We start from the raw sequence: 15,617 nt of genomic DNA, 5'->3' as shown, positions 1-15,617 counted from the left end.
GAAGTCCACAAATCCACCACGTACAGCAGCCGGGAGGGGTGTCGAAGGCGGTCTGGCTGCGGCAGTCCAATCACGTCGCTTCCCCTCATCAAACACGTCGAAGATGGGGGGGGGGGTCACTGTCAGAAAATCTCCAGCAGACCGACCGTTTTTCTGCAGTGACGCCGTACGCAGGCTGAAGAACTAACACCACCCGCGTTGATGCAACAACAGAACAAAGAACTGCCCAAGCTCGTCAGTTTCACATCATCACTGAAGAAACCAGCCTCGGCCAACTGAGGTCACCAATGCTGAAAACGACGGCAGTGATTTCCACCACATCCTAGTCCGTCAAGACCGTCATCTCCCCCCCAAGAGGCCCAAGCAGCAGCAAGCATCAAGCATAACCTCACTTCGTCATACCCATCGCCAAAGTGGCTCCAGGTGGGAAAAAACCCTACAGCGCCATCACCGGATCTCTTTCCACCCCTGGCCTCCAAAAAAAGCAATATGCCAGACGTCAGTGAGCGGTCAACTAAACAGCTCTGCAGACAATGCACAGGCAGGGGTTCACATTATTCTTCTCCGTGGGAAGAAATAAGAAAAGAAAAGGAGCCCTGAGCGCCGCGCTCGGAATCCGGACCCTGACATGTTTGACAGCGGCGCTCTCTGGCCTTCAATGCAAAGGCTTGCAGAAACATACGGATACGTGCTGCCTTCACCTTTCTTGCTCTTCACCCACCACCAGTCTTGTTTGCCCGCTTAGCGGCATCGTCGACCGTGCGCCCGCCTAGACCGGGGGTTGACGACTCGGTCGCGAAATGAGCTCCTGCATGGGGTCCCTGTTTGCGCTTTCTCTGCTTCTTTCTGTGCCCTCTCAGTCTTCTCCCCCGCCGTGACGGTTGATCTGCTGCATGTTGGATCCAATCGTCTGTTTTCCGGGTCGGCTAACCGTGGTAAACAATGTCATCGCCTGCCCTAGCCTCCGGTGGGCTTGTAGCTCTCGATTTCCCGGCGGCGTTGCTTGCGTACTCATGTGTGGTGTCATCGTTCAACACGTCTTAAATGAAGACCTCAGCCCGTTGACGCGGTGCTTCACGCGTATTATCAGCAACTTAAAGTTCTACTAAACCACTGGCTATCTCTAGTCGTTCGGAGGTTTTCGTCAGCCACATTTACTAGTTATCACTGGTAACCGAGCAGATACGATGGATGGACATGAAGTCAGTCTGTTCCAACAACCAACGGCCGGCCTGCCCCTGAACAACACAACAAGCCCACGAGGCTGCACATGACAGGCATCGCAGATCTACAAGGCGAACAACACGCAGATCGTCATATTCAATCTTGAAACCTTATATTCCATTTATCCAGGGAGAAAATACTACCTGCCCATCATTATCCAGTCATCGATCAAACTATCGATCCCATTATCCTTGTGAAGGCTTGACGGACCGTCACCTCCTTATCAAAAGGCCTCCCCTTCCAACGCAGATTCCGAACAGATCCAGTGCCGGTAACATCGCGTCTGTAGTTTTCTCCTTCCACATGTCTCCCCGATTTCAGAGGTTTGTTTCTCTTCAGCACGCCTCCCGCTTACGCCATCTCACCATCGACCGCCTCGCGGAGCGCAATCGGCACGCCGTGTCCTGGCGCGCCCACAATCTCCGCCTTGAGCACCTGCTCGCTCCAATTGCCCCTGTACTCGAGCCTGTCGTACTTTTGCAAAAATAGCACCACTGCGGCACGGCAACGGTTAGCTTCTGCTGTGGTTGGGGGGGTAGGTTCGTAGCAAACTCACATGTGTAAGCCATCTCCGTCATGGCAAAGTTCTGTCCCACGCAGATTCTCGGTCCGCCGTTGAACGGCACGTACTGCCACGGCTTCGGCGTCCAGTTCTCCCACCTCTCGGGGCTGTAAATGGCCGGGTCCGCGAACGTCTCCGACACCTCGGGGTACAGGTCCCGCCTCCTCTGCATGGCCAGCGTGCTGTAGACGACGGAGTCGCCTTCCAGTACAGCAATATCGGGGCCTCCGTTTTGCCCGGGCAGGGTCGTCGTGGTCAATGCTGAGCGCACGTTGAACGGTACTGCCGGGTACAGACGCAGCGTCTCGTTGAGGCAGTTTGTCAAGTACTTCATGCTCTTCAGGTCTTCGTATGTAGGTTGCTTCTTTGGTCCAACTGCGGAGAGAACCTCATTGCGAAGCTTGGCAAAGGTAGCGGGGTAGCGGGAGAGCTCGTAGACTGTCCAGGAGAGCGTCGCAGCGGTGGTGTCGCGTCCGGCGAGCAGAATGGCGATGAGCTGGTCTCGGATGATCTTGGGGTCGCGGGTGAAGCGGGCAATGTTGTGCAGAAAAGTGAAGTCCTTGTCCGACTTCGACAGCTTCTCGAGCTCGTCAGGGGGAAGCGCGAGTGCCTCCTCGATGAAGGGAACCACGAACTCCTCAATGACTCGGATGCCACGCTTGTACTTGCCATGGGGAAGAATGGACTCGAAGGGGCTGGAATTGTTAGTCAAGCCTAGGACTACTGGAAGTTTCTTGCTTACGCCATGATGGTGTAGAACATCTGGTAGCTCTGCACTTCGTTGAAGGCGTGGGCGAAGTGATGCTTCGGGCTGTTCGGGTCGTGTCAGTCGCACCTCGCAAACCTAGACAGAACATGGAAACTTACTTGCTCAAGCTGTTGACGCTGTGTCCCAGCAAAAAGTCGGTCGTGACATCCAACGTCATGCGGTAGAACAAGTCCATGATATCAAAGGTCACACCGGAAGCAGGGAACCTGGCCATCATGGCCTTGGACCACTTATCGAAGATGGCGAGATCGCTGACTCTATCCTTGATAAACATGGGCCTGATCAACGACCGGTTGTCCTGCCATGTCTTTCCATCGGTCGTGAAAATGCTATCGCCGAGGAACGGTGACCAGACCTGGTGGAACATCGGGCCCTTGCCAAAGTCCGCAAACTTCGACGTCAGGACCGTCTTAATGTGCTCCGGTTCCTTGGTAATCAGGAACCGCAGCTTTCCGGTGAAGCCAATCTCAATGGTGTTGGGAGACTCCTTGGTGGCGACATTGTAGAGCGAGTTGAACCCCTCGAGGAGCTGATGTCTGAGCTGATACTGTCCAATACGCAGAAAGACTGGGATGGCTTTTTGGTGTTAGTCGGTTGGTGATCGCCAACAACAGGAGCGGGGAAGCTCCTGGAGTTCGTGCCTACCAGTTACGGGGTTGGAGGCAATGACTGGTGCCCTGACACCGCCGCTCCTCTTAATCAGGTACTCGATTCTGGCTCTGTAAAAGACGAGGAGAAGGACGTATGCCCCAAACACGTAGCCCGCGACGTGAAGGGGATTAGCGGTCGTCAAGCTCTCGAGCAAACCCATCTTTGGCTTAGGGCAGGAAAATCGAAGCTCCCTGTCTTGTCTCGATCGTTTGACAGGTGCGGCTTCTCCGGAAAAGAAGGGAATTTGAACTGGGAAACCGAATAAGAAATGGAATGGCAGATTCAGAACAATGATATTTCGATGTCAGTCCCCACACACTACTGCTGCAAAACGCTCGACCGGCAGCTTGGACAGGAGGCAGGAGTAACATCGTCTTAACTGAACCCGTTTCAACCATCACCGAGCGGCACATGTGAAGGCTGCCTGCTCAGACCGCGGCTAGGTTCGACCCTCGAAACTTGGGGTATGCCTCCCATTCGTTTCGTTTGGAGGCCGCTGGTCATCGCCAGAAGGGACGCATACGATTGGGCCGCTCGACCTTGGTGTATGCATCGCCATCGTAGCGTTCCCTACACGGGCCATCTTTGCCAGGGATATGGCATGTAGCTTTCGCCGTCTCAATGTGACGGATATTCTAGACTCGCCCGTCAGTTCCGCGACACACAAGAGACTTTGAGACCTTTTGCTGAGCTGTATAGACAGACCTACTCCTACAGTAGTAAGAAGGCGGGGGGCCGCCAAGTCCCCGCATGACGGAGATGGTGCGTGCCATTCGTGTTTAAAAGGCGTCCGATGCGAGCTCAGATCACTTGTATGGTTTGCATTGTCGCCTGTGCGTGCGACCCGCTCCCGGAAAAGTATGCTCTTCGTCAAACAGGTAGAAAGAATAGTTGAAGTTTGCAAAAAACTGAACTCAGATTGGCGTTGGATGATTATTGAACAATCCGAGTATGGAAAAAGCAAAAGGACAGGACCGACCGTGGTTCGAACACGGGGCCTAGAGATAACTGCGTAGAACTGCAATCTCTCGCTCTACCACTGAGCTATCGATCCAATTCTTATTGGTTGCTTCGCCGGATTTGTAAAATAAGTACCCTGCATAATAGGCTTGGCTTTTCCTCAGGACGCTGGCAGGCTCCACAGCGCGGGAGATCGCAGCCAGGTTCATCTTCAGAAGCCAGTCGGCGATTGTCTTCGTGAGTGCCAAGTTTACATCAGGGAGATGGCAAAGCTTTTGTTCCGCTTACGCAGTCGACCGCGCGGTTATGCGTGGATGGCGACTCAACCTTACTTCACGTTTGACAATCCCTCGCCTCCTCGGTTCAGCCAATCCGCTGGGCTCAGCCGCCACTGTCGAATGAAGTATATTTCAGCTCAGGCGGTCTTATGTGAAGCTGGGACGTGTCACAGCTTGCTCCTGTTCGAGCATTGCTTCCATCCTTCAGCTCGACATCAGCCCCTACATATGTCACAATCTTTCGCTAATAATTTTGTTACAACCGTCAACGTAGGCTAGATCAGCTCAGGCTGCAAGACCGAGTGGTCTTGCCGAAACACATCATAGGATGATGGGCATCAAGTCCAAGTGCAAGGTCACGCACAGCCCTTTAAGGGTTCATCCATTGGAAATGGTGCCTGGAGTACTTGAGACGAAGCAATTCGCCATGCCGATAAGGGGATGAAAGCGTCTCATCATGTTTGCAGGTAGACGCGGACGGCAACATTTGGGTCTGATCAGCGCTGGCCTCCTCCCAGTCTTAGCAAGTGCAGGAGGGCGCGAAGAAAAGTAATCTGAACCGTGATGTTCAATCAGTCCCCCCAGGATAGTGGTAAGCCTGCTAGGAAAAGGAATCATCGCGCACCCCGGAGATTGAATCGGAGGAATGATTTTGCTCAGAACGTCCGTAAAGTTGGCGAAGACAAGAGCCGAGAAAACCTGACGAGGCGGGGTTCAGTCCGACGTAGGTTGCAATGCATGGTCTTTTCGACTCTCTGGCACTTTTCGTTGGTTGGATAACGACGCAGACAGAAGGTCGTTGGGTCAGATTTCTGGAGCCTCTGGCAGGAGACGCAGGCGATGCGGCTCGGGTTTTGGGCGGGTTGGTGAAAGCAGCTTCGGTTGGATATTACCACCTCCGCATGTTCTGAAGCACCCGCAATTTTGGTTCAAGCGGACCATGCCATTCTCCCCAGATCCTCATCTACCTCCTGCTTCTTGGAGGCGAAGAGTCTTCCGTTGTTCCGGGATGTTCCTGGAGTATAGTTGCCGACCCGGGCAACACAGGTGGCCGAAACCCCCAGCCTGCTGCCGGCAAGAGCAGCAAGCAATCCTCCGCTCGTCCATGAAGCCGCCGCACTACCGGATCCGGGGATCAACCCGGGCGTCAGCAGAGACTGGGATTTCGTGGCAGGCGTGCGCCACACAGTACAGAGCGTCGAGTGTTGGGGTTCGAGGGAGTGCTGCCAAAGTTGAGTGCTGCAATGGACATTGACCGAGGGTTCCAAGGTGCAGGAGCTTTCCCCGCAAAGCTGGAGACGTCAGGGAGGGTGGTTGGTTGGGGGTCGCACGCTGAGCAAGATGGGATCAACTGCTTGCGTGTGAGAGTTGGCTATTCATAGGGTGTGATGCGGGGAAGCATAGATGGGGGAGCGTTTGAGAATCGCGGGGCCCCATCCGTAGCCGCCACGATTGTGGGTGACTGTGTCAGACACGGTGGTGGTTTTCTGCGTCAGGAGGCCGGATGTGAAGCTCCCTTCGAGCGAAGATGTGGAGGCCCGGCCTCATTATTGGGGAATGCTGGCGGTCTTCTCGTGCGTAGCGTAGCGTCGTGGAGAGCTGCGGGCGAGGCGGCATGACGGCGTAGCCATCGCACTGTGCCGCGAGTGGTGCGTGGGATGGAGAATGTGGGGGAAGCTTTGTAAGATACTGGGGTAGCAACAATTAGCTCGCGGTTCTGGTGTCTATCATTTGGCAGATTGCCAGGTTGAGTCGTGTTTTGCGTCGTGTTGGGCTCGGTTTGCGAGGTGCATGATCCGCAGGCCCCTCTGGACGAAAGGAGATGAAGGTCTTTGAAGCTATTCGCAGCCACCTCCCTGCGACATCGGACTAAGACTTCTCTGGTTGCTGTGCCTTAGTCAAGGTCCACAGGATGGAGGGGTCTATATTGACGACGTCGTTGGGAAAAGCACACGCCTCAGTCGTATGGGGGTTGCGTTACTTTTGGCCGAGAAATGCCTGCCTGGGTTGCTTGCGGGCCTTTATTCTGAGTATCCAGACAGATACGAGGTATTATTAGTATGTATCCATGAGATGCTCCAGACGGGGCAGATTCATCGAGATGCGGCCGGTATCCGCTGATACCGAGTCACTGTCAATCCTCGAGCTGCTGTGGTCGAGTGGACAGACGGTTGGCGAGTTGAAAAGTGACGGCAGAGCGGGACAACGGGAGGCATGAGTCGGGTCCTGGAACGGTAGGCGGCGTCAGCGACGGTTCGGTGGTGTGCGGCGTGGGCGCGGGTGGTGCTATGGAATAGTGGCGTTATGTCGTCGTTAGCGGTTAGGCGTGTAGATGCCGAGAGATTGCGGCGACTGCCAACACCAATCGGCGCTGGGGACCCTGTAAAAGATCCCCACTAGAGCTCGATCAACGCCTGTACGTAACGGCCTAGGGCGGCGAAGGAATGGAACCTCAGGGCAGGGATTGCAGCGAGGAAAGGCGGCTTCCGATGTTGTCGACTCGGGACAGTTCTAGGAGAGGGAAGCTTGGTTTCCACGTTAGAGGGGTCTTTTCCACGAGCAGCCATGGTGATGATGCTTGAGTACCTACCTTAGGTGAGGTGGTTTGGTTTAGGAGAGCAGGCAGGTGCACCTCAGACGATCAGACAAGGAAAGAGGACCCAGGAACATGGGCCTGGCACTTTCCACAATGGGGAATGGGCTTTGCGTGGTGCTGTTTCTGCTCTGCTGTGGCGCCGACAGCGAATGGCATTGGGCGCATCTCATTCGTCCCATCTGGTGATTCTCCATCCCCAACCCAGCAGGTCTCATGCTTTTCTGGGTGTTCTTCGGCCCTACGGCGCAACTTTTTATTTTATGGGATTTCTGAGCAGCATCCATGACCACGTCTCACGACGACAATCTCTCTCCGACGAAACGACGAGAAAGATGGGCACCGCTCGCTGTCTTGCTCGCCGCCACTTTCGGCCTCGTCTCTGTGGACTGTCGTCACTCCAGCGATATCAGATCAGATCAGATCAGGCCGACGATCCAGAGTTGGTACATGACACGCCTCGGAGAAGAAGGGTGTAAGTGACGGTGTGACCTGAGAACAAACACCTGCCAACAAAACCCAACCCGACCTGTCGGCGACGGCCGCCCACCTCGCTACGGCATCATTGTCCCCGAGAACAGGACCACCAGCATGGTCTGCGGCCAATGGGTCCACCTCCCACGCTCATGGCCGCAGCTGGCCACTCTCCACCCGCCATTCGGCCTCTGCGGTGTCTCCAGTGCTTCGACGTCAACCACGAGCTGTCAGGTGGAGTTTTCGGTTCCTTCGACCATCCCCCGTTGCATCCGTCCCAACGACCCAACTCAATCATGAAAGCTCGCAGACTCAAACTTCATTCTCTCCACGCCGTCTATCCTGGCGCATGTCGTCTGCCACCGACACCATGATCCCGGTCCAGGGTCCATGGGGGTGAAGAACCAAAGTCTGGAATCGCCTGTCGTCCGCCGTCTGGTCTCTGCTCCTCTGGGAAACGTACTGTCGCCTCAGATGTACCTTCACCATGGAAGCACTGTGTTGATGACAGTCGCCCAAACCAATCAGACGCGGATGCCGCCCTTCTTCAGTCTGCCGCTTGTCCTTAATGCGCGCGGGGTAACGTGTTTCCCGTTGTACCTAGCTTCCATCCTTCCAAGGCAAGGCAAGGGAGCGCAACCTAGAACGCTGAACCCCCCGTCCCGGTGGAGCGAGATCAACTGCAAGCGCAGGCCTGCTGCAGGAAAGCCAGCAGTAGCAGTGCCTTCCTTCCTTACCTACTCCAATTCCAACAATTCCCCAACCCTCAGCGGCTGCGATTGCGACTCTCGCTTCTCCAACAATGCCTCAACCTGATTGACGTGCGGTGATCCGGCCCACGTCCGCCCGGCCTTGGCTTGGCCCTTGGGGTGTGTCTCGAACTCTGCTGCCACTGTGAGGGGTAACAGCTCCGTTGACTGCGGTTCCTGGCCTGCCGTCAACATCATACGTTTTTTGCTCTAGCCTTGTCTAGTGGATGCCCAGTCGGCTCTGATACGACATCCACATCCTCACCTCACTTCCAGCTGCTCGTCTGCCTACCTTACCTTAGACGACACCTTTTTCTGCGGATACGCCGTGCGCTTGACAGACGTACCTGTGTACTCTTTGCCAATTCAGTCAACCCATCCATCCATCCTGACAACGCGAACCACCCGCCGCACCGAGCTCCCCCTACCTTACGGGATACCTCATACCATGCTATCCCTACACCTCACTTACATGCCTAGTCCTGGTCGAGGTCGAGATGTTGCTCCCATCTCTATAAAAGGTCCTCCTCGCCAGTCCATTGATCCCGTCTGATCAAATCACGCGATCCAAGCTCAACAGTCTTCCATCTCACATACTTAACATCTACTTCCGTCTTAGAACAGGTAGATCCCAGATTCGTCTCTTCTACAGACCCTTCACAACTCAAACCACCCCAACACAATCATAATGGCTACTGAAGTCCCAACCGAGCAATGGGCTCAAGTCATTGAGAAGACCGGAGGACGTATGTAACATCTTAATCACCTAGCATTGACTGGTCTCTAACACATAGCAGCCGCCGTCTACAAGAAGATTCCCGTCCAGAAGCCCGGTCCCGATGAGGTTCTCATCAACGTCAAGTACTCTGGTGTCTGCCACACCGATCTGCACGCCATGATGGGCGACTGGCCCCTCGACACCAAGATGCCCCTGGTCGGTGGCCACGAGGGTGCTGGTGTTGTCGTCGCCCGTGGCGAGCTCGTCAAGGATGTAGAGATTGGTGACCACGCCGGTATCAAGTGGCTCAACGGCTCTTGCTTGTCCTGCACCTTCTGCCAGGCCGCCGATGAGCCTCTCTGCCAGCACGCCCTCCTTTCCGGCTACACTGTCGACGGCAGCTTCCAGCAATACGCCATCGCCAAGGCCGCCCACGTTGCCCGCATCCCCAAGGATGTCAGCCTCGAGGCCGTCGCCCCCGTTCTCTGCGCCGGTATCACCGTCTACAAGGGACTGAAGGAGTCCGGTGTCCGCGCCGGCCAGTGGGTCGCCATCGTCGGTGCCGGCGGTGGTCTCGGCTCCCTCGCTCTGCAGTACGCCAAGGCTATGGGCATCCACACTGTCGCCATTGACGGCGGCGCCGAGAAGGCCGAGATGTGCAAGAAGCTCGGCGCAACCGCCTTTGTCGACTTCACCACCTCGAGCAACCTCGTCGAGGATGTCAAGAAGGCGACTCCCGAGGGCCTCGGCCCCCACGCCGTCATCCTACTCGCCGTCAGCGAGAAGCCCTTCCAGCAGGCCTCAGAGTATGTCCGCTCCCGCGGCACCGTTGTCTGCATCGGCCTGCCCGCCAACGCCTACCTCAAGGCCCCCGTCTTCGACACCGTCATCCGCATGATCAACATCAAGGGCTCCTACGTCGGCAACCGCAAGGACACCGCCGAGGCCCTCGACTTCTTCCAGCGCGGCCTCATCAACGCCCCCTACAAGGTCGTCGGCCTGAGCCAGCTGAACGACGTCTACGAAATGATGAAGAAGGGCGCCATCGCCGGCCGCTACGTCGTCGACAACAGCAAATAAGCGGCTAGCCTCATGGGAGGCAGATAATTGAACAAAATGTTTCGAGAGGAGTCAACTGAACTCAACAAAAAGGGGGTGTCTAAGCGGGCGGGCGGGCGGCGGCGGTCGGTTATGTTTCCTCGGTGGTTGGGGTGATGAGATTTGTTGGTTTGTTTTCATAAGGATACCTACTTGGGAGGGAGTTCAGCGTGTATGATATGCTTCTCATTCATACCTTTACTGGGAATGAGTAATGATCAATTTGGATTGAGCCATACTGGAAGCCGCGTGATGAGCTTTTGGACATGATCAAATGGTCCTGGTGCACCTCGAGTCTGACTTGAAGTCGAAAGACCCCAATTAACTTCCAGCCTGCAGTCTGGGGAGAGAATAGAGTTGCGGGGTGACTTTAAGGAGGCCGTTGTCTTTTTTCTGTGTCTGTTGTTATTGTACGTGAGGTCGTACTCAAGACCACTGGGGCCGAGATACGTCAGACCCCAGAGAGAAAGTAGTCGCCGTGGCACAGGCACAAAGGACATATCCTTAAGAAAACTCGGGGAAGCTAGACAGGAACTCAAATTGGCTGATCGCGGGTCTCTGACAGCTCGCAGTTGAGATGGCTACAATGTCTACAGCTAAACCCAGAAACATATAAAGCAGACACATTGCTACACGCTCGCGCATAAAGGATTGCATGACTGATGGTCATGATTTGAATTCTCGTTAAGTGGTAGGAGGAGTGCTAGGAGTAGCTTTTTTGTGGACACCTGAATCGCAGTCTCTATGTTATTCGCCCAACATTTATGAACCACCAGGGCCACCCAGGAGCGCAAATCGTCTAACAATGCTGGGACCGTATTCTTGGTACTGTGAACGAAGTCAGAAGACATTTTCGTAACGATCAACCAGAGTTTACTCACCTCAGCCTTGGTGTGGCAGTAAGAGCGGAACTCAGGAGTCTGGCCTAGCAAGCTGCCACCGAACCAGGGACCGTGTCTCTGCCTCTTGTGGGTAATGACCTGCACCTCCAAACCGCCAGACTTGGCACCGCCACTACGGACCTCGCTAGCTCGGATGCGCGCGTCAACCAGTTGCTTGATATCTCTCTGCAGGCGGCGGCCAAAATCCTTGTACAGGGTGGAACCACCAGAGAGGACGATGTTCTTGTACAGACCACGGCGAACGTCAATGGGGGAGGACTGGATAACGTTGTCGACAACAGTGGGGAGGGGCGTCAGGAAGTCGGAGCTGTAGATCTCCGGGTTGAAAAAGATCTCGGGGGCAAGGAAACGCTCGTATCCGACGTCGACGGAAACCTGACGGCCACCAGGCTGGATTACAGGGTGCTTAATGAAGCGTGTGGGGTCGCGGTCGTAGCGGGAGAACTCCTTGACAATATCGGGACACACATAGCAGTGCTCCTCCTTGATCTCCTGGGCCGTCTTCAATGACGAATCCGGCTCGCCTCTGTCACGAAGCAGCGACTGGACGAAGTAGGTCAGGTCGCGACCGGCGATGGGAATCGACTTGATGGAGGATCCAATAACGTATCCCTCGGCAACAGGGATGACGTGGGTGACACCGTCACCAGAGTCGATAACCGTTCCGGTCAGAGAACGATCGTGAACCTTGGAGGAGGTCCAAGAGGCGGCAAGGGCAAGCACGGCCTGGACGGCGATGTAGAGACCGGCGCAGTTGAAGGACTCGAAGAAGATCTCGGCCGTGTTCTCGCGGTTCTCGGGAGGGTTCAGGGGCTAAGTCAAGGTCAGCCAGACTGTGCAACTCGGGCAAGAGAGAATGTGTTTGAATCGTGCCGTACAGGTTCGGTGAGAAGGAAGAAATGGTCTTCGGGTTCTACGCGCAGGTACTTGAAGATAGAGTTGGACCAGAAGCGCTCCATGTGATCCTGAGTGCCGTTAGTATCCCGTTCCCGTGCGGTTACGTAAATACCATACCCAGTTCTCTATTTGACCGTGTCGGATGGGGTAGTGAAGACCGTAGCCTAGAGTATCGGTGAGCAGGCTGCTGCACATTCCTTCGTCGTCGCCGTGTGCACTGACCTGGTCCTCCTGACGCAGCAATTGCCTCATCACCGATGAAGAAGTCCAAATCCTCAGTTCCTCGCTTCGAGTTCAAGTGTCCGCCAGGGCCAGCACCACCGGTCAAGAAGGACGGCTTGTTGGCAACGGCTGGGCGGCCAGAACCAGTTCCTCCACTGCCGGCAGCGGGACCTTTCGTCGCAATGGCGGTCGGGAACACGAAGGACGGGGAGTCATTTCCGGCGAAACCTGATCATAGTGTCAGAGCTATTCATCGAAAGGGGATCGATTCGCAATTGGCATACCGAGCTTCGAGAATCCCGTGCCGCTGTTGATGAGCTGTTAGCTGGTGATGACCTTACTGACGTCTGCCTCGGGGGATGCGGGGCGGGGCAGGGTGACATTGGTTGACTTACTTGTCCATGACAACGGCAGGCGTTTGGTTCGCCATGTTGGATGTAATTGAGGTTTGCTCGGGTAAAGTCTAGCCCAGATGCAGCACCAGGATGTGGGAGGATGGACCGGGACGTCGTCGATGCACTCGTGATGCTGATTACGACGTATGTCCAAGGTGGTCGGAAATGTGTGCCTTGTCACCGATCAAGCTCCCAACATGCGGCTGTGCATCAGAGGTGGTGGATTCTCCAGCCATGGTGAGGTCGGTGCCCCACCACCCATCCCCACCAGGCACCCCAGGTCGAGCTGGCAGGACTGTGCTAAGTGCTGCTTTGACTGTATAAACTTACTGTAATGACTTAGGTAAGCACCCGCCTGCTCCTTCTCCAAGCAACGCTAGTCCTCCATGCTGGGAAAGACCACCCCCATTTCCAAGTTGCGGTTGTGCAAAACGCGTTGGTATGCACGGGTAGCTATCGCGGGAGTTTGATGTCATACATGCGATCTGAGTCACGGAGGCTGTTGCGTCGTTATTCAGGCATCTTCAATCAGCCCTTGAGTGCTCAAATCAGGCAACTTCGCAGTTCCATTTCCAACGGGCCTGCCTGCATACAACCTATGTTAGCCAGGAGCTTGGAGGGCCCCGGCTTCATCACTTACTTTCCCTGTCTAAGCTGAGCAGGCGAAAGCTTCTTAGCCAGTCTGCCACTTCCAAACATCAAGCTGTTTGGCCTACGGGAAGCCCCCAGCCTTCTACGCACCTGCAGCCGAAAGCTCTAGCATTGAGTTATTTTACCTCGGATCTATCTTTGTCGCTTCCCCCATCTTCATACATCTACCACATCTTCTCTCTCGGGAGACTGATGGTCGGTTCCGGGCTGCCTACCATCAGCATTCACATCCAGCAGACCCTTCTTTTTTGAGCCTCTACTTGGACTTCCTGTCGTTAGAACGCTGGCTGCTTTCGATTTGCATGCTTGCTCATTCATTTACTTCGGTCCATTAAACAACGGGCTATCTAGCTATTACGGTCGTTTTCAACGGTCCAGATAATATCGACTAAGACCCAGTATTCTCATCAGAATACCTGTATGCCGGCCAAGCTTCCGCAGCTGGGCTGAACTGCCGTGGAATGGAAGCCCTTGATGCTATTGCCAGGCGAGCCACGCTAGACACCACCACAGGTACGGCCACGGATCTTTTGAGCAACGACCAGCATCTCCTTCAGGCAGATCCCGAAGTGCAGACAATTGGCGGCACAGATGGCACAGTCGATCGAGTATTGAAGCGGATACACAAGCCAAGATTCCCTGGAGCCATCTTTATCCATGCCGGAGCGGGTTTTCACAGCCATCAGAATGAGAGAGTTCACCTGGAGGCTTGCAGCAAGTAAGTCATTCCTCCTAGGCCTTTTTGCTTGACTAACCAGATAGTGCTGCCGCAATGGGAATGAAGTTCTTGAAGTCCGGTGCCTCGGCTACGGAAGCTGTTGAAATTGCCCTGCGCGTTCTCGAAGACAAAGAAATCACGAATGCTGGCTACGGCTCGAATCTCTCGATGGACGGTACTGTCGAATGTGATGCCACCGTCGTTGATTATCTCGGAAGAAGCGGTGCTTGTGGCGCCGTGCCAAGTAAGTATATATTAAACGAGTGCGGCAAGGTCAGGACTAATGATGCACTCAAGACGTCCGAAATCCCATCTGCCTTGCCAAGTTGATTTTGGACAAAAGCAACCAGCCACTTTCCCTGAGACGAGTTCCGCCCAATATCCTCGTCGGCGAGGGTGCCAAGAATTTTGCTCAGGAGCACGGCATGCAGCCAGTCCACAACGACTACCTAGTCTCCAAGAACGCCAGAGACCGATTTCTTCGATGGCAAGAGGATCTCAAGCGAGCTGAGGAGAAATCGAAGCAAGGCATGCCTCGAGGACCAGCCAACGACACATCTGATGTCGCCCATCAGTATGAAACCATCCCGGTGCCTGGCTCTCCGCGAACAACCAAAGTGTTGCAACGGGATCATGCTAGCGCTATCTTTACCGGTACATGGAACGAAGGCCAACCTGACTCCCCGCATCGAGGCTCCCCGGCGCTGGAGCAGGGCCCCAGCCAACCTCTAGACAATTCTGTACTAGCGAATCCCCGAAGTTTGCCGCAACGCCAAGGCATAGAAAGAGCACCTCTGAGCTACATCGGCGCTTCCTTGCCATCTTCCAATAAGTCTCGCACTCAGTTATTGCAAGAGAGAGGCCTTCCGTCGAGCGATGGGGACTACCTCAACCAGGGAGACCGTGATGGCACATACTCCCCTCTATGGTCTGACGGAGCCAAACATGTCAGCACTGTTGCGCAGCTGCAGGCATGTCGTCCTCTTGGTATTAAGAGACCGTTCTCTGCTGCTGAACTCGAGGAGGAGGATATCATCACTGACACTGTAGGTGCAATCGCAATTGACGAAAAGGGTCGGATTGCGGCAGGTTCATCATCTGGTGGCATCGGAATGAAGCACCGGGGGCGCATAGGCCCTGCTGCTTTGGTGGGCATCGGAACGGCCGTCGTGCCCTGTGACCCAAATGACCCGGATGGAGTCAGCGTTGCAACCGTAACGAGTGGCACTGGTGAGCACATGGCCACGACAATGGCGTCTCAGCGATGTGCAGAGCGCATCTATGGCAACACCCGCAGGGGACCAAACGGAAGAGATGTGGAAGAATGGAACGAAGACGCGATCATGGAGTCCTTCATCACGAACGACTTCATGGGACATCCCGGCGTCAGAAACTGCAACTCGGTTGGGGCGATCGGCGTGATGACGGTGAAGAAAACGCGGACGGGCTACTATTTGTACTTCGCGCACAACACCGACTCCTTCGCGCTCGCCTCAATGGGCGGCTCAGACAAGGAACCTGTATGCGTCATGTCCCGCCTGGGGGAGTCAGCTCAGGTCACGCGAGGTGCTCGACGGATTCGGGTTGACCCAGGATCTTGAGGGCGCACTTTGTTTCACATCATTTTGGATTGGCATTCAGTGACACTGGCCAACATGATCGGGGAACGAGGAGTGGCGGTTGTTTTGCGTCCAGGGCGCTGAGCCAGGTTGGCGAGAGCATCCCCAGACCGGATGAGATATGCCGGCTCTCGCAG

The 15,617-nt window shown here is 55.2% G+C and overlaps 4 protein-coding genes and 1 non-coding gene across 5 annotated transcripts; 2 read left to right on the top strand and 3 right to left on the bottom strand.

The window, feature by feature from the left end:
• Nucleotides 1–1,575: 1,575 nt before the first annotated feature.
• On the bottom strand, nucleotides 1,576–3,366 carry COL26b_003598 (uncharacterized protein; the record flags this gene model as incomplete). The annotated part of the gene is made up of 5 exons (XM_053176492.1): nucleotides 1,576–1,718; nucleotides 1,781–2,481; nucleotides 2,529–2,597; nucleotides 2,654–3,122; nucleotides 3,201–3,366. The coding sequence occupies 5 exons, from the start codon at nucleotides 3,364–3,366 to the stop codon at nucleotides 1,576–1,578; spliced, it is 1,548 nt and encodes a 515-aa protein (XP_053039579.1).
• Nucleotides 3,367–4,176: 810 nt separating this feature from the next.
• On the bottom strand, nucleotides 4,177–4,260 carry COL26b_003597. The gene has a single exon. It is a non-coding gene; the product is annotated as a tRNA-Cys (tRNA).
• A 4,688-nt stretch (nucleotides 4,261–8,948) lies between these two features.
• Nucleotides 8,949–10,058, top strand: ADH1 (alcohol dehydrogenase; the record flags this gene model as incomplete). Its single annotated transcript, XM_053176491.1, has 2 exons — nucleotides 8,949–9,006; nucleotides 9,058–10,058. The coding sequence occupies 2 exons, from the start codon at nucleotides 8,949–8,951 to the stop codon at nucleotides 10,056–10,058; spliced, it is 1,059 nt and encodes a 352-aa protein (XP_053039578.1).
• A 780-nt stretch (nucleotides 10,059–10,838) lies between these two features.
• Nucleotides 10,839–12,527, bottom strand: ARP3 (actin; the record flags this gene model as incomplete). The annotated part of the gene is made up of 7 exons (XM_053176490.1): nucleotides 10,839–10,904; nucleotides 10,958–11,791; nucleotides 11,857–11,943; nucleotides 11,993–12,039; nucleotides 12,098–12,325; nucleotides 12,382–12,404; nucleotides 12,493–12,527. 7 exons carry the CDS (start codon nucleotides 12,525–12,527, stop codon nucleotides 10,839–10,841), a joined length of 1,320 nt encoding a protein of 439 aa, XP_053039577.1.
• Nucleotides 12,528–13,830: 1,303 nt separating this feature from the next.
• Nucleotides 13,831–15,462, top strand: COL26b_003594 (uncharacterized protein; the record flags this gene model as incomplete). The annotated part of the gene is made up of 3 exons (XM_053176489.1): nucleotides 13,831–13,861; nucleotides 13,902–14,105; nucleotides 14,159–15,462. 3 exons carry the CDS (start codon nucleotides 13,831–13,833, stop codon nucleotides 15,460–15,462), a joined length of 1,539 nt encoding a protein of 512 aa, XP_053039576.1.
• Between the last annotated feature and the right edge of the window lie 155 nt (nucleotides 15,463–15,617).

Source organism: Colletotrichum chrysophilum, assembly GCF_026319265.1.
Source record: "Colletotrichum chrysophilum strain AFK26 chromosome Unknown scaffold_20, whole genome shotgun sequence".
NCBI classification, from domain to species: domain Eukaryota; kingdom Fungi; phylum Ascomycota; class Sordariomycetes; order Glomerellales; family Glomerellaceae; genus Colletotrichum; species Colletotrichum chrysophilum.
This window is presented reverse-complemented; position numbering and strand designations above follow the sequence as displayed.